Source organism: Gavia stellata, chromosome 5 (genome assembly GCF_030936135.1).
Source record: "Gavia stellata isolate bGavSte3 chromosome 5, bGavSte3.hap2, whole genome shotgun sequence".
NCBI classification, from domain to species: Eukaryota; Metazoa; Chordata; class Aves; order Gaviiformes; family Gaviidae; genus Gavia; species Gavia stellata.
This window is the reverse complement of record NC_082598.1, coordinates 25,449,135-25,474,669: the sequence shown is the minus strand read 5'-3', so window position 1 is coordinate 25,474,669 and position 25,535 is coordinate 25,449,135. Positions and strand designations below refer to the sequence as shown.

General features: G+C 38.5%; 1 protein-coding gene across 1 annotated transcript in view; it reads right to left on the bottom strand.

The window, feature by feature from the left end:
- Positions 1–3,116: 3,116 nt before the first annotated feature.
- NWD2 (NACHT and WD repeat domain containing 2) overlaps positions 3,117–25,535 on the bottom strand; it is a 55,561-nt gene continuing 33,142 nt past the window's right edge. Inside the window, exons 4-7 of the mRNA XM_059818164.1 lie at positions 11,533–11,736; positions 9,573–9,717; positions 8,674–9,263; positions 3,117–7,052 (exon numbers count right to left, since the gene is read on the bottom strand). Coding sequence (XP_059674147.1) covers positions 3,117–7,052; positions 8,674–9,263; positions 9,573–9,717; positions 11,533–11,736 — 4,875 coding nt within the window. The remainder of the gene's footprint in view (positions 7,053–8,673; positions 9,264–9,572; positions 9,718–11,532; positions 11,737–25,535) is intronic.

Here is a 25,535-nt window from a genome sequence, read left to right as displayed (position 1 = left end):
TCTATTCCTATGTAGGGATAGAACAGCACTTGCCATTTGGGTGGCTCATTATTAGAGAAACTACTTTGTCCCTATACCACTGCATAGACGTACTTGGGGACAGATCTGTGAAGGGCTATGGAGTGCTTACTCTTGCAGTGGCAAGTATTTGGAGACTGAGCAGCCTAATGCCATTCAGAAAACTGGGTCTGCTGCTTAGGCTCAGTGTGAGGAGTCTGACGCCTGAGAAACGGATTCAGAAAGCTGGAAAGCTGAATGAGATGATAGTTTATCTTATTAAGACATAGATAAATTATGAGGAGGCACAGGACTTAAACAGCATCCTTCAATAAGATTAGGAACCCAATACTTGGCTGAAGGGCTTAAGTGGATTAGGAGTCATGTTCATCTTTCTCATTGTTTTACAATTAAGAAAAATAGTAGTGCTGCCCCACTCTTGCTGTCCTTGATTAGAACATAAAAGACTAAGGTTCAAAGCAGGACAAGAACACCCATGCCTTTTTATATACAGCATCACTGCTTTCTTGTGTCAGCCTATTGCTTTGACCAACTAGACAAGGCCTAAAATCAATTCCCTCTTTGACCCGAGATGAAGGGAAGACTGCTCTCACTTTTAGGCCAATCCTCTCTTTTGCTGGGGACTATCTCCTGCCCCGAGAAGCTGTGCCACTGTGCAGAAGACCACAGAGTTCATTGAGCCAGAAAACAAGAGGAGCAAGTCTGGGTACTCTATTGATAAGCCACTCAGCTGAACTGGAACCAGCTGGGTTCTGGTAGTGCTTCCCAAAAAGGAAGAACATTTCTCTGTTTCTGTGTTTTGCTTTGTTTCTATGTTATAGCCCTTTACTACCCAAAGTTAGCCACTGTCCTGGCAGATAGGAGATGTATTTTCACTCTTCCAAGATAATGAAGGAACTAGCTGTCCAACATTGCGCAGGTTATGCACAAGGAGCTCAAGGCTGAAATGTGAGTCATGCCCAGTGTTTGAAAGAAGGTGGAAGTTGCTTACCTTCAGCACAGGATCCCGGGAGGCATGGATCCCACAGCCCCTTCCCATAGCTCCAAAGGTCTGAAGGGGAGTGGGATTTCAGGTGCTCCCCTCTTTTCTGAGCTTTTTACTGGGTATGTTACACAAGCCTTCGTATCTGTTGACTTGCACACTGGCAGTATGCAATCTAGTCACAAGCAGCATCTAAGCATGGATTTTTTTGGTGAATTTCATTGGGTTTTGAACACTTAATTTAGTTAACTGAAGTGGGAAAAATACTGGAATTTTTCCTTACGAATATAGCCCTTAAAATTATTTAAATACAGGCTAATGGGAGCTGCAGATGCCAAGTGTCCCTCTGCCAGAGTGAAATTTCTCTAAAATTAAGGGACACGCACAAGTCTGTTTCCTTAGTTTATTAGTACAAACAATGCATACACAAGACTGTATATTGTTTGAAGACTGCAATAGATTTCTAATTTAACAACTCCGTAACAAAATTTAACTAAATTTGACATTTATGAAAATATAAATCTCTGATTGGGTAGGTTTTCCCAACAATACAAAGTTTACATAAAAACATTCAATATGATCTATTAGTTGCAAACAAGTTAGGAAAAAATCATTCAAGTCACTTAATATACTATATTGGCTTGTACACTGAACATTCACACACTACATTAAGTTCTAGCTTAGCATTCATTTCTTGGAAATTTGTGGCATGAAGTTCTGATTTTAAAAAGAAAATTGTTTCATTTAAATAATTTGAAAAAAATTTCCACAGGTGTGCCAACTTTAAGATATGTAAGGAGGGAAACATCTTATCCTTTCAGATGTTGTCCAGTATTTTTTAACTTGGGCAAAATACAATTTTTTTAAAAGCATTTGTCATGATTTCACAATTTCTGCCTTGAAACTGGTAAAACTGTACAAAAGGCTCAGAACAGTTCTAAAGCAGAAAGTGAAGCTTGTAAGTATGTGGAAGTAAGAAAAACCCATTACAAATTGGACCAGCAAAGAACCTTTGGACAGCCTTTACATTTAGTGGAGTATTTCAGCACATATACAAGCAGTCCCAGAGTGTTTGGTCATCTGATCTGTATTTATCGTGGGCAAGAACAGAAATGATAGTAAGGCAAATGTTACCAAGATTAATACATCGCGTGTCTGAAAACTTTCTATTAAGATTACTTTGGGGACATAGGAGATACTTCAGACTTTCTTACAACAAAATGGATAGCAACCTTCTAACATAAAAAACTTAATGTGTTTAACTGTTCATCTGTAATGCCCTTTCTCTTTGAAAAAGTTTTTGTTACAACCTGTACTAATACACACTGTGAGACGAAAAAATTCCACAAACCAAAAATAAAAGCCCAAACCCTATATTCCTTTTATGACCTAGATTTTTGTCATTTTTATCACAATACAGAAACCTGAAATCTCTGCATGCAATTAAAAAAAAAAAAATCTTTCAGTCCATTCACTGAGGTGAACAAATAACTTATCAGCTCACATGTTGACATGTTTGCAGCTGACTGGCACCTACTCCTTTCAACCCAAAGATTAATCCCAATTAAAAAAAAAAAAGTAGGTATTTTTTAAATGATGATGGAATGTATCAAGTGTTCCAGGTTGGCAGGTGACATCTTGTCATTGCACCATCAAGCAGAAGAACACATTTTTGCAAGTGGGTATAAAGTTGGCTGTTAGCTATAGACCCATCTAGGCGACTTGGTATATAAAACAGTGCTCTGACTCTTCTCACCAATCATGTGGCGCTTTAGTTCTAGTTAAAACAGTTTGTCAATCCCAGATAAGATCACCTAACTTCTGTAATAGCATAACATTTTTGATAGTATTGCTAGAAATTTTTAATCAAGGCCCTGGTGAAATCCTGGACTGAACCTTGTATTCCGAAATTTAAAAAACCCTGCAGCCCGTTTGCTTTATGTTTGCTTTTTTTGTTTACATAAATGTAAGAATATTTATTGAGGAAAAAACAGCTGGTCTGCCCGCTGCTGTTTCTGTCTGTCTTCCAAGAAATGCAATGATTTTTACTGAATTCAGAAGACAAATCTATGCACGTATACTATTATTATTCAGATAAGTTAGTCCAGATGGTTACTCAGTTGTCAGCAGCAAAACTGTGTCCTCTGCAATCTATGGCTGAGCACACTTTCTCATAGCAATAGTTGTGTTTTTTGGTTGGTGTTGCTTCACTCACCTCAGGCTCTGTAACTGTAATGGGGCTATCTCTTGCAAATACTTCGGTTGATTCCCTCCAAATGCAGTCTGCAGTCACTTTGAAGTTATAATTGTGACATTTTGGCCTAATCACTTGCGTTGTGTTATTGAAAATCTGACGGCTGTTTGAAGTAGCAATTTTGATTTTCAGTGCAGCGTCGACTCGGTCCACTACAGTGTAAGTACCTATACTTCCGTCATCAAATCCAATAATAATATTTAAATGTCTCTGTGAGAGTGCAAGAAAAGTGGGAGTTTTATAAAGAGAACAGGCACCGATGTTTTTGCCATCCGCTAGCCTCATTACTATTAAACTAGAGACTGCACCGTTGTCATCATCTTCTTCACTCCGAAAACAGATGTACACAAGGTAGCGGCCATCCCGAGACAGCCTCTGCCGCCAGATGACACCTGGAGCGTGAACCACACGAAGTTTTCCACTGTATAAATCAAGCACATTGATGTTCTCATCACCACGGGTTATAATTCCTAGCTTCCCATTTGGGGATATTTCAAAGTCTTCCAAATTTTTTAAGAAATTGGTAGGCAATTGTACACGTCTGCAGATTACTTCCTCTGTTAGGCTCCAGATGTTCACAGTTTCAGTAGATGTTATAAATAGTATAATATCTGGGCAGTCTGGTATCAGCTTAATATCCACAATGCTTGCACCATCATCACAGCAAAACTTCTTGGTTATACTGCCTGTCCAGAGACTCACTGCCAACACTTTATTCTTTGCCATTCCTACTACGAATGTATTTGCAGTTGTTATAAATGCATTCTGTAAGGCAACTAAAATATTGCAAACTCTATGTCCTGTAGCCAGTCGCCAAACTCTGGATGCATTTTGCTCGCAGAGAGAGACTACAAATTGATCATTATGAGTAATCATTAGCTCTGAGATTTTTTGTCCATTAATGCGAAAGATATTTTCGCCACTAACAGTGTGCCATACGTACTGGCTGCATTTATCATCTGATGTAACCATTATCTCTCCAGAAGAGGTCAGCACACAGTTTTCAACAATACCTTCATGCTTGAACACGGCTTCAATAAATCCAGTGCTGAAGTTCCACTTATGGACAGAATCTGATCCATCCAATGTGTATATTAATTCACCTCTGGCTGGCAACACCAGTCTTTGGATAGGCTTGCCAGATTTGTCAATATTGGACATAGCAGTTATGATGTCTATATCCCAAATAGAAAGGACACCACTGGTGGATAAGGATAGCAGCATGTTATGATGATTTGATTTAATTAGCCTAACTATAGTTCCTGAGATTTCCTGTAAGCTTGCCATACACTGTCCCGTATCTCTTCTCCAAACAAAAATGGCTGAGGTATTTTCCATTGAAGCAATTATACAGTTGCCATTTTTGGACAACACGGCAGATATAAAGCGCTCATTGTGTTTAGCTCTAAACTTTTCAGCCACCTTCCACACACGAGTGTCAAGAAGTTCAATGCTGAGAGCCTTACAAATTAAAATTGCACTTTGGTCTTCAGAAAGCTCTATGCTGACTACTTCACTGTCTTCTCTCCTGCAATCAAAGTCATCTGTAAGCTGGGGATTCACGATTTCCTCCGTATTCCAAACAGAGAGGCTACCCTCATTGTCCACCATCACCATTTCTTGGGCTGTGTCCAGAATGAGAAGGAATTTCACAAATCCACCAGAAAATTCAGAGGTCACGGTGGCCAGCTTCTCTCCGCTGCCCAAGTGAAAAATGGTCGCAGTGTTCAAATACTGTCCGCAGAATGCATAAACTCCGTCTGGAGAACACTGCACACAGGTCACTTCATACCAGCAGTGGAAGTGATAGAGAGGCCAACCATAAAGCAGATCTATTACAGTTACATCTTTGCTGGCCTCCAGCCAAGCAAGCGCATGGTTGACTGATAATGTAAAACCATTTATAAAACTGGAGCCCCCCCCAATTCCACAATGTTTTGACCCCTTAATTTCCACCTCAGACAGAAGACAGGAATTTATGTTATCATATATCAAAAGAGTGTTTTTTGTTGTAGCCACTACAAGATACTTTTCATCACTAGTAAGCTTCATCCCTAAGATAACAGATGGAGCTGTTGTAATCTGCCTTAGCAACTGGCGGGTCTCTACATCCCAAGTGCTGATGGAGCCATTTTCTAAAGCAGCAATAATTGTGCTGGGATTAAAAGTAGGCAAAATCTCAGTGACGTGCATGCAGCTGGATGACAGTGGCAGGCGCTCGGGGCTGTAAGTCACATCCATGGAGGAATGCAGAGGGACGATAGAGCAGTACTTGGGTCCGTCCTTGTCACATTCTAAGAGGAGATGTCTGAGTTTGGGCAATGAACTTACTACTGGGAGAAGCCTCTGCTGCAATTCAGCAGAGAGCGAACCTGGGTATTTTACTACTTTGAACTTTATACTGCGGAGGGTACTGGCCAGAAATTTCAGCTCCTTTTCTTGCGAGTAGGTGTAAGCCAGTTCTATGTCAGAAAGTGCTTTATCAAACTGCCCTATTCTAATCATGGTGTACAGCCAGCTGAAGTTCATAATGACTCCATACAGAAGATCATCTGTTCTTCCACATTTTGTCAAGTGATGAATAAGCTCTGTCATTTTTCTGTGATTGATAAAAAAGATATCAGGCTCTAATGGATTACACTGAAAGACCCATGGCTGATCAGGTGCCTGCCTGTCAAAAGCAGTCTGATCCATGCAGTGCTTTTCATCCTCGTTCAGGCCTCTACTGTCATGGTCAGGACAACTGTTCAGATATTGGCCATTGCTGTAAAAAGGTTTTCTTCGTCCACCTGACCAAACACCAAGGAAATACTCTGCCATGACTGTGTGCATTTCATGTAAATCTTCTTCATTGTGCAGGTACAACTTCTGGGCAATTAGTTGTAAGTGCCTATTTGCCCAAAGAAGCAGCGTTACATTTTTCACCTGTCTCTCTATCAAGTACCCCTGTAAGCCCTCCTTAAGCCTTGCAATGTATATATATGGAATTCTCAGTGGGTTACTTTCTCTGACACTCTCACTCAGTTCGTACATAACACTGTTGTCAAGGGCTAAAATATCTTCCAGTTCCATTTCACTCAGACCAGATTTGGACATAGTGATGTAGCCAAGTGCTCTTGACAATAGTCTTGATCCACACTTATTTTCCAGTGACCAAAACAACTGCTCTATGCTTTCATGGACAGTGACACAGAGGGAGGACTCATCCACATCTTTGTGAGATCTCCAGTTCCTGACCTCTCTGAAGGTTAAGTTCACAAACATAGGCAGTGTGCACTTGGAGAATGCTTCATTGACATAGATTTGTTGCCCTGATGTTACTTTTCTTTTAACTCGCAGCAGCTGATGTTTTAGTACTTGGCTACACATCTTCCTGTCCCTTGCAGTCAATTCAATGTAGTTGTCGTCTTCATGAATAAGGCACCTCAGTTTTTGCAGGATCCCATGCTTGTTTGGCAGTGTTGACAAAATTATCCGTACTGAACGGGGAAGGTGAATGGGAAGCCACCAGAGCTTCCTACCATCATCACTATCTGTTAGCTGTTCTAGGGCATCGAATATTATCACCAGTGGCCTGTGGAATGAAGACTCATTCAAGAGATTGATGAACAAGTCCCGAAGGTCATGAATCTTTTTTGGGTAACTTTGTACGAGGCAACGATAGTTGACTGCTAATTGTTCACAAATGCTTTGAAGTATATTCTTCAGATCTGTACTTGTTTCGGTGGATCCCAAAAATCTTATAACTACCACAGGGTCAGAATCCGGTCCCATCTCTTCTTGCAACCAGGAATAGGACTAGAATATAGAGCATAACTTAGTTAATATCTAAATGAAGCACAGCAACAGAGTTTATAAATAGTGATTGCCTATATATAAAAAAAATATTAAAAGTTACTGGTTGAATGGAAATGCTTTCACTGGCAGAGTTCAAGGCTGGTTTGATTTATGTGCAGTGAATGAAATTCATATCATATGTCATCTATGTTTAGTGCAGGTAATATCCCAAAACACTAAGACCCAGATCCACAAAAAGGCTTACGTCTAAAGGGATATGAGTAGAATGTAGTCCATAAATCCCAGGGTACTCTTTGCAAAATCTGTGTCTTACTTCTGAAAGTCAGTGGGTAGATTCTTTTATTAATAAACTTCCTTAGACACTAAACAATGTCATCCGTGGCCAGGTAGACCACCTTGACACTTAAACTTGTTTAACGTTGATTCCCAGCTGACTATAAATGCAGGCCCTGGCAGTTTTGGAGGACAGGGATCAGAGTACAGATTGCCCTTTACTAGCAGGTTACCTTAATTCGTGGACCGCAGAAGTACACTCTGTCTTGGTGTGCCTGTGACTTTCGCTCTTACACACTGCCGCAAGGGGTGAAAAGTATCTCTTGCTGTTTTTTTGGTTAGCATACTCTAAGCAAGTGAGGAATGTGGCTTTAAATCTTCTCAGTCTGTGCAGGCTAACACACTCAGTTCTCTTACTTGCTAAGTCTTTTCACCTCACTTTACGTTATTACAGAGTATTTTAGAAGAAAAGCGTAACCAGAGTCTCTATGTTAACTTAAGTACTCAGATCTGAAATGAGATCTTGAGTTGCAAATCCCAATTGGATACACACAACTAATGTGAATCTATAGGAAGTCACATTTGGGAAAGATGCGGGATTTTAAACATTATTGTCCCCATTTCCTTCTGGCTGATATGGCTGTTTCCCAGCCCACTGTGCTAAATTCTTTGAGCACCCTGCAGGGAACTCGAAGTTGTGACTCCCAGCTGGAGAATTAGACTTAGAGACGCCAGCTTGGTCTTTTTCTGCATCTGGTCCTGCCTTGCACAAAGTGTTTCACTCATCTCCCTGCAGTACTCAGCTCAATGCCTTAAACAGCATATGTCAGATAAATGAGTACAGGTATTTTTGCAGGTTATTACAGATAGATTTGTAGCAACTGTATTTGTAGCAAGTGTATCAGACTAATTCTGAAATAATTTCTGACGACAACATAAGATGGCATGCCTTGCAAAGACATGTTGTATTTGTGAATAAGGCTAAAACCAGCATATGATGTTTAGGTCGTTCCAGATTCATAGGACCTCAGTGGAACAAGAGGGAAAGAGACCCTTCTAAAATACATGTTGTTAATTCAAAAATATATTGATTCCCATTAGGTTTTTAAGAGCTCTGATAAAATATTCTTGTTTTGGCTAAACACATGATACAGACACACTATTATTGAAAGGTAAGTCTTTTTCTGAATATGTGTACAATAATATGCAGAATATACTTTTTAGTATTTTTATTTTATATATTGAGGGCTGATATCAGATATGTTGTCAAAAGGAAGAATGAAAACTAAGTTGGCCCTTACACACTAATGCTCCTAATTTCATCATATTATGTAAAGTATTTATTTACCTTCTTTGCCACTTCGGCTAATAAGAGAGTCTTCCCTGTGCATGGTCCTCCGTATATGATAAGAGGGTTAATGTGTCCTATTTTGCTAGGTAGAACGTACTTGTGAACTATGTTTAATGCCTCACATCTATATTCGTAAAAAGTGGAGTACGTTTTACATAGCGATGAGTGTTGAAGAACTTCATCGTACAGCAAGTCGGTCTCGGTGTCAAAATTCTGCTGCACTGTTGCTTGGATTATATCAATCATGTCTTCATAGAACTGTTTACCAAGTCCTTCAATGTAATGATTCTCCACTTCTTGGGAGTAGCCCAGTTTCATGTCACAGTGAGTGACGGATGTGTACACTCTCAGATTGGATGATGCGACGATGGTAGGAATGAATTCATCCCTGAGCTTGATCAGTTTCTCATGGGCTTCAGGATCTCGTAGAAACTTCCCGGCTGTATGTACCACATCCATGTATTTTCCCATCTCTGGAATTTTAACGAAACGCTCAATGTTGGCAATTTTCCGAATGTAGCAAACACACTTCTTCAGGAAAGCTGGTGTTTGTTTACCCAAGGCAAAATCAAGTTCATCTTCAATAGCTGAGGATGAAAAGAGAACACAGAGTCTCTGTTATCTTTTCTTTTTTATAAACAGTTCAGGAACATCCCCCACCCCCAACATGCAGATTCTTAAATGATTGCATCTGTTTTCTGTAAAAAGCAGAAAAAGCACAGAAAAATCACTGGGTGCTTTTGTATGGGTTTTGGTCTCAGGCAAGCACAATGAACATTTTTTTTTTCTCTTCAGTTATATGAGAAATGCCAACTGAAATATATTTTCATGTTTGTGGAAAGGTTGATAGAAAAGATGATAAATGAATATATAGAAATAGTTAGTCTGAACTTTACCAGAGGAAAGATATCTCTTTGCTTGGCTGTGTTTAATTTTTCCTTTCTCATACAGCAATTTCACAGCAGTCTTAAAAATCTTCTTAATCTCTTCTGATATATCTTGCCATTTGTTCTCAATCATAGAGTTTGAAGAAGTCTCCATCTTTTAAAAATATCCATAGTTAAACAGTAGCTGTAATACACACATCTACAACTTCAGAAAGTAAAAGTCTAATATTCAAGGTCATAAATAACATGGTAACAGAGAAACACATACACTAAAATAAACAAATAAGAGTTAAACTTTTTTTACGGTAGATAATCATAATATATTCCATTTAAGAATTATAAAAGCTAGCTACTTTGAGTATTTTCTGAATTCCTACTGTAGGTAGCTAATGCAATATTTTTCAAGAATAAGACCAGTAACACCTTTACAGAAAGAGGGTTTTGAGAACCAAGCCTGAAATAATGATAATAAAGCATCACTAATACTGCTAAAAATATTGCTCCTTTAATGAGAAGTAACAATAACAATAATAATAATATTTAAAACTTGGATCTCAAGACTGAAAATGAGGTTCCTGGTACCTGTAATTAAGCACCTCATATTAGCTACCATATTTGAAAAATATGGGATTATATCTGACATTACTTCCATTCATTCATTGCTATAGTAAGAGTAATCTTACTGTCATCAGAGAGGAATTCTAATATAAATTCACTAATCCTTTCAGATGGTATCTTGCAGATGCGATGATGGAGGTTTCTCCAAGGCAGCTGGTAGTCACTGCTGCATTACTTACTGCAGGTGAAGTGTTTAAGGGGTCTCCAGTTTTCCTGGAGGGTGTAATAGGGAAAAGAACAGCCCCCAGGATAAGCTCCCTACCAACTCTTTCTTGACACATTCAGAGCTGTGTATCTCTTACTACTTTCTGGAAGTTTATGAGATGTAACTCCATGTTAGTTTTAAGTTATGAACATCTTTTTACTTACTTCTGTGTATCAGTAGCTTGATGAAAGGTACAAGGTTTTAATAACAAAAAAGCCAAGCTTTATTCAAAGGGATACTGTGGGCATTAGCAAAACAATGCAAAGTTACAAAACTTGCTTTCTCCCTTGTGTTCAATATTTCAGAATTAGCCACATTGTACTGTCTTCAACTCATTAAAACTCTTTCTGTGTCTGTGTTTTTCATGTTTTCAATGTTTTTCCATGCAACAAACATTCTGCTACATGATAAGTGAATGCAGTATAATGGTTTAATTTCATTTTCTTGTATAATACAGTATGTACTCAAAGTGAATACTCTGTTCAGGACTTCGCTTTTCGTACACTGAAATCTGTCCTTGGGTATATAGGATGTGTAAGGAGCGTAGAACTGAGCCCTGGGTAATATACAGTTTTTATTGTCATTAATTAAAGACAAATGCCTGTTTTAAAAATTATAATTAACAGCGTTCAAAAATCTTCTGTTAGAATACAGTTAATAAGTGGAAGTATGAGATCTGACTTGGGACAGCACTAAGCACTTGTTTGACTGTTAAAGAGCTTTCTTGTATGGGGATAGAAGGGAGAATGTGTATTTCCTCTGCAAATCCTGTTCATTGAAATCTAGCAAAAGCACAATACCAGGGCAGGAGAGCCTGAGCTCTCCCTATTCCAACATCAGGGAAGGGAAGAGAAATCTGTACAACTGTCCCACCAGCCCCAAAAGGTCATGAATGCCTACAATCCACTTGCTCTAGCTGTTACCAGAGAGCGCATCAACGCAGGAGTCATGACCCATTGTGTTCCTTGGTGTTTTGCAGCTGCTCCGTTCACCATGTATGGGGAAGGAGCATCACAGCACTAGTTGCTCAGGCGTGGACAGGGCTGTAGAAGCTAATTCAAAGACACCAGCAAGTGCCTGGCCCTGGGACTGCCCGCCACTGTAATTGATAGAGAAGAATCTTGTAAGGAGGTGACTATGACTTACCGTATTCTGGTAGTTCTTCAGCATTTCAGATTTTGGTCTGAGGTAATATGCTGGTGGCACCGCATTCTCATCCCTGCAGTACCACTCTTCTAAAATCCTTGTCTCTAGCTTGGCCTCTACAGCAGCATCCAGGATCATTTCAAATTCTGCTGACTCAACTTCCCCCGGTATTCGGATGTTCCCGTACTTCTCTCCCAATAGGCCCTGTGTATTTCCGGGAAAGTAGGGATTAAATTTTTCTTTGTAGTTATGCAAAAACCTTCCTTGGGATCTCAATTTCACAAAAATCAGTTTAATGACTTTGAAATTACTAGGAAGGGAAACAGATACAGAGTAAGATGAATTACTGTTGAGGGTACTGTACTGAGCTGCATCCTACTATGATGACTTGGTAAAATTTCAGGTAGATGCATTGTCTTTCTTAATATTAACTAGTAATAAAAATACAAAGGCATTCAAAAGAAGAAATTAAAAAAATACCCAACATACTTTCTTAACACAGTATCGACTCGTGTATTATTGATTCCCATTAGTCACAGGTTGGCATTAATCTCACATGCAAAAGTGAATGTGGAAATCCTTTTCTCTAGACTCAGGATAAGGATGCATCACTGGATTCTTTACCTCTTGGCTTTATTCTTAGTTTCCACAGTAATGGAACAGAAGATTTTGTGTTCTCTTTGAGGAAAATTCACATGATGTTATGTACAGCTCATTTGGTATTATTAAAAATGTGACTTATACCAGCAATACCAAGGATCAATGTTGCCAAACTACAAGCTGCTTTGCTATCTCATATTCCCTTGTTGCAAAAATGTTCAATGTCTTTGCCCTGGTAGCTGTCCACTGAATGCACAGTGGTGCAAGGGAAAAGTTCTGATCACGTACCAAATAGAAATAGAAATTCTAGTTCTTAAATGCACATATTTGGTGTACAGGCAAAGGTTTGTGGAAGTCAGTTCTTAAACTGTGGCACAGGAGATTTTTCACCTTCAAAACTGAGGATTAAAATATTGGTTGTGATGCTTTGAATACATTTTCTTGAATTTATTTCCATAGTTTGCTGTCCATGAATATTTTATAAAAACAGGGTTGGGAAAAACTATAGAAGATAGAGTTGCAGGACATTTCTGCATTCTTTCAACAAAATTTTTCAGATATGCGATCAGCAGCTTAATTCTGCATTCAAATCTTGGTTCACAGAAGTCAGTGAGAACTCCTACTTCCTTTGAAGTAGGATTTTTTTATTTCTTTCCTCATTTAAATGTATTCAGTAAAGATTTTGAGTTAATGAGAAGGAGTACTTAATGTGGAGAGGCACCAACAGTATCAGCATCTTGATTTGAATCAGAAAGATCTCTTAGTAAAGGAATGCTAATGCAAATACAGTAGTACCCTAAAAATGTAAATTACCTTGTTTGTAAATAATAAAAATCTAAATATTCATTATTTTTAAAGCACTCATCATAATGAGAAGCTGTTTTAAACTTTTCCAGCTGTAACTAAACCCTGAAAATCAGTAACTGATGATGATGAAGCCTGCTTCAGTGATTATAAAAGCGTGAAGCTACAGACCCCTTTTCTGAATCCAGTTGTCTTGGCAGAAGGTACACAAGTGGCTCATGCTAGATGCTGTAGCCTCAGAGCAAAGACGTCAGAGCAGTGCACATGAACACTTCCTAATCTCGCTCAGGCAAAACTACCTCAGTTAGCTCAGACCACAGTTCACATTGTGTAAACTAACCTGGCTGATTTTTGCCTGGAGCAGATTAGGAAGAGCTCACAGGAACTACAGTGCCGGCTCTGACGGCGAGCAGTTGGCATTCTCAAGAGAGGAGTATTGACAAAGAGCTGGTGAACAGGAACAAGTCAATGTCTGTCCACTGCTTAGGCGAAATGAAGGACTGTAGGAATTGTGATAGTTCGTACAGTCCAGGTTTCAGTCGCTGACAAGTCCCACCACCCAAGTCCTTCAAGAAGCTGCTCCAATAGAGAGGCACTAGGGGAAAGATGGGTTTGCCTGGCTGCCCATTCATATCCCACAGTAGCTTCATTCAGGGTGCACATCAAGGAGTCAGGAGACAGGGAACAAATGTGTTCACTAACTAGAATTAAATAATAAACATTTTAATGAAATGATCCAGTATTTTTGTTACATGAATTTATTTTTTCTATGGGATCATTCTAACTAGTAGCTCCCCTGAGAGACAGAGCTACGTTGCTTCACATAATGAGATAACCAGGGAAAATGTCTAAGTTTTTGCTGTTCTGATCTATTCATAGAGCCCTACAATTTTGGAATTCTGAAGCTGCAGAGGTTAAACAGAATATAATATTATTTTCCTTCTTTATTCAAGTGAGGTTAATAACTCATATCACGCTGAATTGCAAGGCTTTGCACATTCAGATTGATGTAGAAATCTCGTAAATTTCTCTCAGAGGAGCTTTGCTATGCAAATTTTGCAATTACCTTGTATAGCAATTATTACCTGAAATTCATTAGGCTACACTTTTTCTGAATTTAAGTCCAGTGGATTCAATAGACAGTTGCCCAGGCAAAGATTAATAGCTGGGCCCTTCATTAACAATACTAAAACATCAACACTAAAATGTCTGGTTTTAATGTACTGCATTTAATCAACTAAATTTGTTTTGGAATTATTCTGTGTACTTTTCTGCTTCTCCGGTACAGTTTGTGCTGTTCTCTCTCCACTCTACTATAGATAAATAACAAAAGGCAGTACTTTAAAATGGAAAGACGGATGTTTTTTTCTTGTATCTCATCTGTCATTGCAACAGACATTATGTAAATAATCCTGTATTAGGGATCATGCACTTGGCTACTAGAGCAAAACACAGTAAAAAGGAACTTTGATGTGATCAGGATACTAGAATCAGTGTGGATGACTGTATCACGAGCTTTTAAATAAAATGGAGGCCTATGCAAATACTATTTGAAGGCCTTCACATTTTTTTTAAATCAAATGTTAAACAGTAGAGGACATATATTTATCATGGTGTACCTTGGTGCTATAGATGGCACTGCTAATATTTTGCTAGAATTGTAGCATTAGTTGAGGGAAGAATAGACATACATAGAAGAATAATCACACAGACAAAAGAGTGTCCTCCATTTGGGATGATGGCAGTGAGCATCCATTAAGCTTAATAAACAACAAAATAAGCCTTGTATCATTTTGCTTTGAGGTATTTCTCCTCTTCTTGTTTGGTTGTTGTTTATGGAAAAGTTTTAAGGTTAATCTTAAAAATGACACATGCATAGTGCTAGAAAGAAAAGGAATGAGGAAGTGTGGAGGAAAGAGAAGTCTGAGTGAATATATGTTGCACTGCAAGGTGAAAACTGAGTCTAGCTTGTTATTGTTGACATCTAGTGTATAGGAGAGCCTGAACCTAACAGCTGTACCAACAAAAGAACACATCAGTTGAACATCATGTAAGGATGTAAAGGTGCTAAAGCATTTAGTTTTACAACTTAAAAAGTGGACCATGGCAAAAGAGAAAGCGGCAGAGGCCATGCCAGCACCCCACTGCCACATATTTTTTCCCTGAGAACTGCTCAGGGAACAGCAGGCAGCACAGTGCCAACCAGTCTTCTGTAACTGTGCCCACTGCACACCAGAAAACTATTGTAGGGATTGTGGTAGAAGTCCTTCGTGCAAGCTGCATGAGTTCGCCAGGCTCAGAGCACACCTCTGAAACTTGCCTGTGTTTAACTCAGGAATACTGCTTCACGTGGCTGGTGTGAGCAGGGATTCCATGTTTTAGCCAAAACTTAGGCATTTCTGCAATTAAAGCAAAGTTAAGGAGCAGCTGAACAGAGATTCTGAGGACACCTGTGGCACCTACTTGGTGAATGTGTGCATTTAGAAAGGCGATTAAATGAGTTGGTGTCTTTGATGTTCTAATACAGTAGAATTGACAAGTAAACAAAGAGAAACAGGAACAGGATAGGGAATAAAAAGAACAGCACTGGAATGAAGAAGGGAATTGATTACACAAGTAGAACCAGCAAATCGTAAATACTGTGCTGAGCAGGTCTATCATTTAGAGCAGGGCAATCCCAGGCACTGCACTGCAGCTGTGTTCCTCTTAGTGCCCCAACAGTTAGATCAGATTCTGGTATTAGTACCTGACTCTGTGTAGCCATTTGAAAAATATTCTGGTAAAAAATTTTATGTGGTAGAAAACTCTTCATGGAGTCATTCCTGTGCTTTCCGGTAACTCCAGACTAGCCTTAATCTACAGCCCAGTTTCACTGGCCATTTAACTGAGGTATTGAAACACAACTTCTTTTCATTTTTCCGGAGAGGACAAAAGTAACTGACACTGTTTTTCTAAAGGACTGCTGGAAGTAGGAGGCATGCTGAGTAAATGCAGGTGTTCACTACTGAGAGACTGATGCTCGAATGCTGGGTTACGTCACGTAAACACACCAGGTTCCTGGGAAACAGTTCTTCACCTAAACACACCTTCCTCCAGATGCAGTGCATGTTTTCCATTAATAGTGGTCACTAGTAAAAAAAAAAAAAAAAAGACTAAGGACTATAAACAGACTATATGTGTTTGCTGGAATCTTAATAAACTGTTTGTAAGGTTACATGACAGCCTTAGGGCGGGTGCATTTGCATGCACAGACTGTGAAAACTACATCTTCCCATGTTTAGACACAGAGGTGAGGCTTGGAAGTATCTCCTTCTAGCTGGTACCAGGGAATAGCCACCTCCCCTCCACTCTTTTGGTGTCGTTACGGTTAAATTTCTATCTGGCTGTATAAGTGTAGTCTATCAGGGCACCATAAAAACACTCAAACCTTTAGAGGCCTACATGAGAAGCTCTGAATTGCACTTTTCCTCCAGGGGCTTCAGTGTCTGAACTGCATCCATGCCAGAGGCTTGCAGCAGCCTCTGGAAATATCTGCCCCCCGCCTCCATATTCCCTATACATTCAAGTAAATGCAAATTTCTTCATACAAAAATGAAGAAAAATGAAGCAACAGAATTGAAAGAAAATGCAATTTCTCACAATCTTCATGTTGCTTCATACTACGTCTGCAAATAAGAATACTGTTATTTCAGACCTTTATGAACAATATCACAGTACTCTACAGTAATAACCTAAAACTCCAATTTGTGATAACAACATTGCAGCATTTTGATGATTATTATAGGAAGATTATTTTTAAAGGGAACAGTAATGTTTACACTATGATCAGTACCAACAGACAGTTTTATATGCAGAGTCATGAATCAAAATCTCCCACCTGATGAGTCATTTTCCTTTAATAGTAAAACAAGAAATTAAAGAGTCATTAGATTGAAGGTGATTGAACTGTTTAAAGCCACCAGGCTGGCAAACACATATAAAACCCTCAGCAACCATTTGTATCTAACAAAACTTTATAGAATTAACAAAGCAACCTCAGCAGTAGTCTTGTTAGCTTTATTGAGCCTGAGGCTGAAGTTACTATTAAATGAAGATTAAAAAATTACTGTTTAGATCCAGATGGGAAATATTTTTCCCTCTGATCTTCTTGGTGTGGAAAGCTATTAAAGTTATAGGCAGTCACAATGACCAAACGGAGGAAACTAACCAGATCTGGATTTGATCTTGATATGAAGGATTCATAGTACATCTCATGTAATTAGTTCAGACATCTTCACTAAAATGTTCATGAACCCTAATACCATACCTTTTATTAATACAGAACAAGTTGAAATTTTAGATATATTTAATTCCAGCTAAGATATTTAGTGGTAATTTTAATAAAAACAAGCTGTCAAATAACAGCAAGTTATATTTATTACCAATTGGTTTCATTAATCTGTTGGGTTTTTTTATATTATATGTTAACATCTGCAAACCAACTCATTTGAAAAGTCAGATTTGTAATGTTTTGTGAAGTGATTTCAGATACTTGTCAATTTAAGAGCAACAATTTTTTTGCTGTTTTGCCAAAACAGAAAGCTTCAGATTCTTTGAAAATAGAGTTTTGTAGCTGGTGAATGATCTGATCCAATGATCTTTTGCTGGGCTTCATGGGATTAGTCCTACCACTTCTACTTCTTGGTCTTTGTGAAGTTCCACATGTGACACTGAAGCGCATACATAGGTCCTCTCTGCCTCTTCCCAGAGTAGTCCTGGATTGCCACTTTTTGAAGAATAAGCATTCAAGAAGTCATCTTTGAAGGAATTGAATCTAACCACAATTAATTTTTTAACCTAAGATACCTCTGTGTGTCCAGAACTAAGCACCTCTTAAACAATTTGGTTTTGCAAGATCCCTGAGGGATTAGAAAGTATTATTGTCCCCATTTGACATAGGAAGTAGGTGCAGGGAATTAAGTCTCAGTAGGGATTCAGAGCTGTGACAGGTATGCAGTGGTTAGCTATAACTGGGTGGTGGAAGCTGTTGTTTCTAATTCTCAGCCCTGTCCTTCTTACAGAAACTGCTCACTACTAAAGGAGGAAAGCCTTGCCCACTCATGAATTAGGTCTTGAGTGACTCACATTTCAGCTTGCTAAATTAATGTAAGCTTAAACTGAGATCACTTATTCAAAGTAGAACAGCTCCATTAGGAGAAATAGAGTATCTCACGTTGTTGAAGATGCAGTGATGAAGATGCTTCATGCTCCAGGCGGAAAATTGCCTGCAGGTACCCAACATCAGCCTTCAGGTGCCACTGAGATGCACCAAGCGGTTCTTCAGCAGCTGCTTGACTTGTAGGGACGTAAGTAGTGTTAAAATGGCTTGGGATGTTATGTTGTTCATCTCTTGTCAAGGGCTGGGAAATGCTGCTCCCACTGACATCCCAGAGGTGTCCTTCTACTATCCTCAAGGGAACTGTGGATTGCAGTCTGGTAGAAACTTGCGCCATGCCTCACCAGGAGGCCTCGGGGAGAAAAACAGTTAGAAGCAGGCTGTAACTAGTGGATCATGATCTAAAGCAAGGCAGGTAATGAGGGAGCTCACCCACGGAGCAAGAAGCCTGTTTCAAAATCTCTCCTGAACTGGAAGAAGGACAAGTCTGTGGTCACCAGGCATGTACCCTATTCATCAGGCTTCTGGGCATCAATAATGAGGTAACAGTAGCAGGTCAAAGCTCCTGCTAGCGCAGGTCCTCTCTGTATATGAAATCACATAGCTTCGTATAAGTAACTGAATATTAATTGTAGCAGGAACATGAACCTTATTGTTGCACACTTTGCACAAGTGCCCTAATCAAGGGGTACAAAGTCAGTCCTCTGGATCCCTGTCTCTCCTGTGGTCATTTGCTCTTCACTGCCTTCTGTGAATCCTGGGGTTAGAGATCATCTAACTAACTCCCTGCTTCCTCAGCCTGTGCTTCTAGGCTTCCTTCCTCTTGTAGTTAAATCTTTCTTATGAAATAAAAACTTTTTTCCTCTTTAAAGCCATTCTTTTCAAATAGCCATTTTACTCAGAGAAATGTGTTTTTGCACTACTGCTTACTGTGATGTTAATATATCTATTACCTGTTAAAAAGTATGTTAGTAATAGATCAGACTGCTATAGATAAAAAGGACACATAAAGAAAAATGCAAGTGAAAGACTGACATATCTATTTAACTTCAGTTTTAAAAGACCTCAAATTTCTTATAGATGTTTTGTCTAAAAAGCATACTTATTATAATCAGATGCTAACACCCGTCAATTTTTTCCATTGATATGTATGTATGTTCAAATTGAAGACAGAATCACTTCAGCATAACCACAAGAAATGCTCCATTGTTTTCAGACCTTACTTTTTATCTGTATACTGGCTACATTCTATGTCCTGTCTTTCATACTGAATTTGGATGAGCTAACACAGTGCACTTGCATGTGCAAACTCACCTAGGTGTCACGTTCATGTCAGGGAAGGCACACCGAATTTGTAACATGTAAGTGTATTTACCCTTCTGGTCTGCAGAAATGTGGGCTTAACTGACATAACCAAATATACAGGTAAATCATGTCTTCAAAATCTGGAACAAATGGTCAGGATACCAATTTTTAAAGGCCTTTTATTTAACATCCCATTCAAAGAAATTTAGTACAACTATAGGTCTTTTTGGTTTGTTGCCACTAGATTGTAACTCTATTATAACAGTATCCTACATAAATTACTTATGCAATATAAGATATTCAGGCACAGCCAGAGACATTTTGGGGGAAAAAAACCCCAGCATAATAACAGGATTAGCTGGAACCTTGCTTCTGAGAAATAAATATGATTTGAATTGAAACTGAGAATTTACTACCAGAAACAAACAGAAAATAATGTCCTCTATTATTTTTTTTATTCCTTAAGGCAACAATAGCCAATTCTTCTCAAACTCAAAGCAAAAATGCTAATGGCTAAACAACAGTGTATCATCCGAACTGAAACTAGAAAAGTATATTTACTTAAATTTATTTTCAATGCACTAATGATTTCAGTAAGAAGAAAAACAAATATATAAATTAATTGAAAATCTCAATAGAGTATATATGTTAACTGCTTGTTAGGGTAACTCCAAGCCATTGAACTGAACAACTGAAACCAAGATGGAGAAAGCTGTAGTAGGGCACTTCATCTCAACCAAGTTTTAGGAAGCTGGAGTTCCAGAGTAGTTGATGCCCAAGAAATGTCTTGAAAATAGCTGCTTCTGCTCCCTTTTTTTCCCCTCTAGCTGCAATGCGGTACAGTGTGAGGGCCTCCTGATACATGCACAGAGAGCATATTGTTCAATTAAATACATTTGACTTGCTTTTCTTGATCAAAGGACAAAATTTATGTTGCATTGGAATTAAGTCCTCCAAAAATACTTCCATTAGAAATAAAAAATATGAAAAAAAGGCCAAAAAAGTTGTAACCTGCAATTTCTAGGACGTACAGGTCAAAGTGCCTTCAGAACAGCATTCTTCTTCTACTGCCAACAGTTGTATGGCAGTGCAACTTAACAGACAGAACATCAGAGCTGGTGCAGAACTCTTAAATCTTCTTTCCACATTTGCTTCATCTCAGTATGGAAACTGGTTAACTTCCTGATGCTTTTGCCACTGCCTCAGATTGCCTATCTATAAAATGAGGCTAATGATAGCTTGCAAAGTAAGCATTTCTATTTTGAGTGCTGATATGCAAAGGATCTTGTGTATTTATGTATCAGCAGGGATAGGACTGTTGCTTTACATTGTTTGTCCTGTTTAGTTTTTAAGGGAAAAATGATACCATAGAGGACTATCAAACATTCTCATTTGATTTTTCTCCATACCTAGGTGATAATAATAGTGCCCACACCTCAATCCTTTGGTTGAAGCTTGTGGGTAAATAGATTTAGTTTTAGAACTTTGTGTGACTCTACAAAACATAAAATAAGAAATACAATTTTTAATTGAAATTATTGAAGTTAGTAGAAAACAGAAGGCATAATAAAGACATTTCTGTGCTGAGAAATAGATGGGTTTTTTTTCCACCTGCCTGGATATGCATTTATGTTTCTTGGCTTGAGAAATGTTGCTGTGCGTTGTTTCATAAGCCATGCCCTAATTCTCTCTTCCTTTTTTCCCCTGGAGGCGCTCCAGAAGTACCCTGAGGGGCTATAGGTATTTCAGAAACGTGAGACGGGTATTGGTTTCAGTTCCATGAAAAACAAAAAAGGGCTGTTGAACTACTTTGTAAGAAAACTGACTGTCATTGGGACTAGAAGGATGAGGTGCAAGTGCTGAAGACTTTTGCTGTGAGTAATGTTAGTGACATAAGGTGTAAGAAGAAGATGATGGTGGAGTTACTTGATGCTTAACTTGTCTTTCAGAAAATGAAAGAGAGCAGTAGAATCCAACTGTAAATGAACGAATTCCCTCAACTCTGAACTTCACCCACAGTGCAATATTTTTAAATCTCAATGCTTTTCCTTAAGTGGTAGGGAGATATGAAACAACGATGAGTAATTTCTCAGGACATAGTGGGTAGGAGCTAACAGCCCATCATGCAGAGTGAATGTGCTTCCTTAGAAGAAATTAATGACCTACTTCCCTGATACACTTCGCTTCATCAGAACTCTCCTTCCTCCTGGCTGTATCAACAGTCTTCTTCCTCCACACTCTCTCATGTCTTCTACACGATCATGAAGCATGAATTTAGTTCATTTTTTTGGCTTTTCCTTTACTGTTTGTCATTGCTGGTTCTTTGATCTCCCTGAGCATGGGTGCAGGTGAGAAAATCAGTCAAAAAGAATAAAATTAGGAAAGAGGTCTGTGAATAAAGGTAGGGTAGAGGAAGGACTGGAGAAGATTTTGCCTACCTCTGGCTGTTGATCTGAGCTGCTCACTCACTCTGATTCTCCTCGAAACAAATGTATCACTCTCTTCTTTTCTCTTTTTTTTGAAATTGGGTGGGAGATTTCCTGACAGGCACACGTGCATTTTTCCTCCCACATAAAGCTCAGGACCTTGCAGGTAACTCCTACTGCGGTCCAGATTCCTGTCAACTCTCTGGCAGGTCCTGTAACACTTCATAACAGTGGGGCTGGGTAGAAAAACAAACTACAAGGGCTAGGTTTAATAAAAGACTTTAGCACCCAGCCCAGACTGGAGTCAATAACCTCGTCTGAGATCACTACCCTTCCTGCAGGGAGTGGGAAACGTACCTTTCCTGGAAAGAGCAAGGAGATCAATCTTGTCTTTCAGAGGAGGGCATGGTGGTGCAACATCCCCTGCTTTGTAAAATAATTACAACACTTGCCCAAGCAGGGAGGAACTGTGAAAGGATTTGAAATCCTGTCTTGCATCTCATAGGTGAAGGCTGGCTAATGGAGAAGAGCTGCTTCTACTGTTGCTGTTTAATGTGCCTTACTGAGCATCCAGGGATACAGGCATCATGGAGTCGGAAAGGAAGAAGATACTCTGAGCCTATCAGTGTAGTCAGCTGGGAGGACAGGGCACTAGCTTCTGGACACCAACCCCAGCAGTTAAAAAATAGGACTCTTCTGCATCCTTACTATCCTTTTTGTATGCTTCATATGTAAGAAAGGATGCTGCCTCATGCTGCACCCATGCACTCTCTAAAAAGAAGGGGCATATCTTTGTTTTCTGGGAAATATGATCTTGCTAGTGTTTATCAGAAGGGCTCCTTAGTTTCTAAATTCCCATTTTGGGATGGTATTTAAGTGATAAATAATGAACCAAAGAGCTTAGATTAAGGTAATGTTATGTTAAGCATGGCAAGAAGAGATGAATTGGGCACCTAAGGGATTAACAGAAAGTCATCTAGTCTGTAGTCACGGCCAAAGTTGCAGCAACTGAGAAGGGGTTTTTAGGACTGCAAAACCTAGCCAAATCCTACTGTAAGCACATACACACACTCTTTATTGGAAATAGACCTTTATGCTTTTCTGCAACATAATTACGCTGTGTTTCTCAGTAACATATATAGCCACTATGAAGGTATTAGAAAGTGGTAATTAATGAGTGTTATCAGAGGCAGAGATTTCCTGACTTACTTTAGGAAAACTGAAGCTAGTTGTAACATGATGTGAGATTTTGCTGCAAATTTATTTTTGCTGGTTTTTTTCTCCTTCTTATTAGAGCTAAGTAGATTGGTATTCATGGAATCTACAAATGAAAACCTAATTTTGTAATTAAACGTCAAGAAAATGATTTCACAACTTGCATAGAATAATACAGTTCCCATAAGCCTGATACGACCCATGACTCTGTAGTGTGTAGTGAAGCACCTAAAACACCATTAATAAACATGTTTTGCAAGGATATAAAGTAAATGAAGGCCCAAAGGCAAATTTTTAGTATAAGGGACATTAGCTCTAGCAGATTTTAATGCCACATCTCTACAGCACCCAGAATTTAGTGTTTAGCACAGTATGCAAAACGAGTAGCATAATGTAACGTCAAATCTGCTTTGCAAGTACACATGGAATGGCCTATATTATTTATTTCGACTAGTTCCTGGATTTTGATGACTTTTACTTGATTTCTGTATCCTTATGTACCAATTGTAATGAAACATTCTTTTCTCCAAGCCAGCTGGCATAGGTTTCAGGGCTTGTTATTTGGGACAGTTGGTGGCTGGTACTCTCTGAACAGATACTTTATCAATCTAGTCCTTCAATGATGAAAAGAAATGATTAGATAATTCCTTGCATAAGAAAAGACACATATAGAGAGTATAATTTTCCTTCCCCAACAATGCTAGCAGTATGATGGCCCAGTACACTTAAGACTGATGTGGAACTATCAGTCCCTTCTGTATGTTCTTAAATTATTTGCATGTGTTCCCTACTTTTCACATGCTTGGAGGGTAAGAACCATTTTTTCTGGTTTCTTAAAATATTATGAATTTGCAGGAGGCTAGAAAGGACAGTAGTATAGTTGCAGGATGAAAGGAACTAATTCCTATGAAAGGAACTAATAATCTAAACTGTAATAACAGTTAAGGAGAGAAAGAAAAATGTGGAAGGAATCTTCAAAAAAGCTGAACTGAAGGAAAAAGACTAAAGCAAGCACTGTGATAATAGAGATTGAAGCTTTCCTTGGCTTCATAAATGACACCCCTTACACACTTGACAAAGATTGCGGCTGATGAAGAGTAGCATTACTTAAAGTGTTCACAGTGTCAACAATCTTTACAGTTAATTCACATCACCAAATATTACAATGAGAATGCAAACCCTAATAATTTAATTTATATTAAATATAAATCCATTTTTTCATAAAGCCACCTTCAGAACTGCCACATTTCAAATCTATTGTTCTTTAATACTACCCAATATTAGTTTTCCATTTATAATATAGAAGAAAAAAAATCACCTTTATAAATTCTCTTAGCTTTCACTTACCATACTTCTTCAAGAATGCAAGAGGTTAAAAAACCCCCTTACCTATAGTAGCTTTCTATTGGGATATCTTCATGCCTTTTCTAATACTAATTTTTAAATAAAAGGTAATATCAGACCTAAAATTAATGGTAAGTGTACAAGCACTAAATACTAAATAGTGCCTGCAGGTAATAGGTCAAGTAATTAGCTAAATGTTTAAAAATTCTGTAGCAAATCCCCATGAGAAATGAATGAAATATAGCAAAGAACATCAGGTCATGACACTTCTCTCAATAAAGACACTATCATGCCACGCAACGGCACGACCGAGAGCCAGAGTATATGCTCTGCAAAGTATGTGGCCAGGAGATGTGCTATTTTTCCAGCCATGAGTAGCACTACTATTCTAAATTCTTTTTAAACAGTTTTAAGCATTAAAGTAATTTCTATGCTATGCAAAATAGTTAAGAAGAAAAGAACATGTAGTTTACTCATAATAATTGCAGTCTCCATAGCATTCTAAGCCAGTATTCTCTGCTTCATTTTTTTGAGGTGGAATGGAATAGGAAGTTACTCTGTGAGGTTTTCCAGTTATGAAAGAAAGAAGCATATGATAATTAGCTGCTACATGGCATGCTAACAGAACAATAATTCCAAAAAAAGCACCTTGCACTGAAAGGAAATATTTTAAGAGAAAAGAGGCAATACCTTACGGATGCATACCAGTATCACTATGAAGAACACAGATACTGTCTCTTATTTACTTCTCTAAATTAGTATCTTTCATTGACGAAAAAAGGATCCTGTGAAATTATACATTCTGATTATCTTAAAAAACCAGACCCAGCTACTGCTAGCTGGATTTAACAATAATCAGACTGAAAAGTGAGCTAGTTGCTTTGTGGGTACTTGCTTGTTTCTGGGTCTGTTATTGGAAGACCAAAGGATCCCTGAAATGAATCTCTGTATTTGAAAAAAAGGAAGGTATATACCCTAGGTACAAGCAATAGCATTAAGAGTTCTCTTTGAACTTACCAACTGTCCGCTGAATACTGTAAAGTATGCTCTTTCTTTACACAGAAATAGAAATGCAAGGTTTAGGATTTTTTCTCCTCCTCTCACTTCTGCAAAATAGCCAGTGTTGGCTTTCTGATCTACAGTTTCATTTGTAG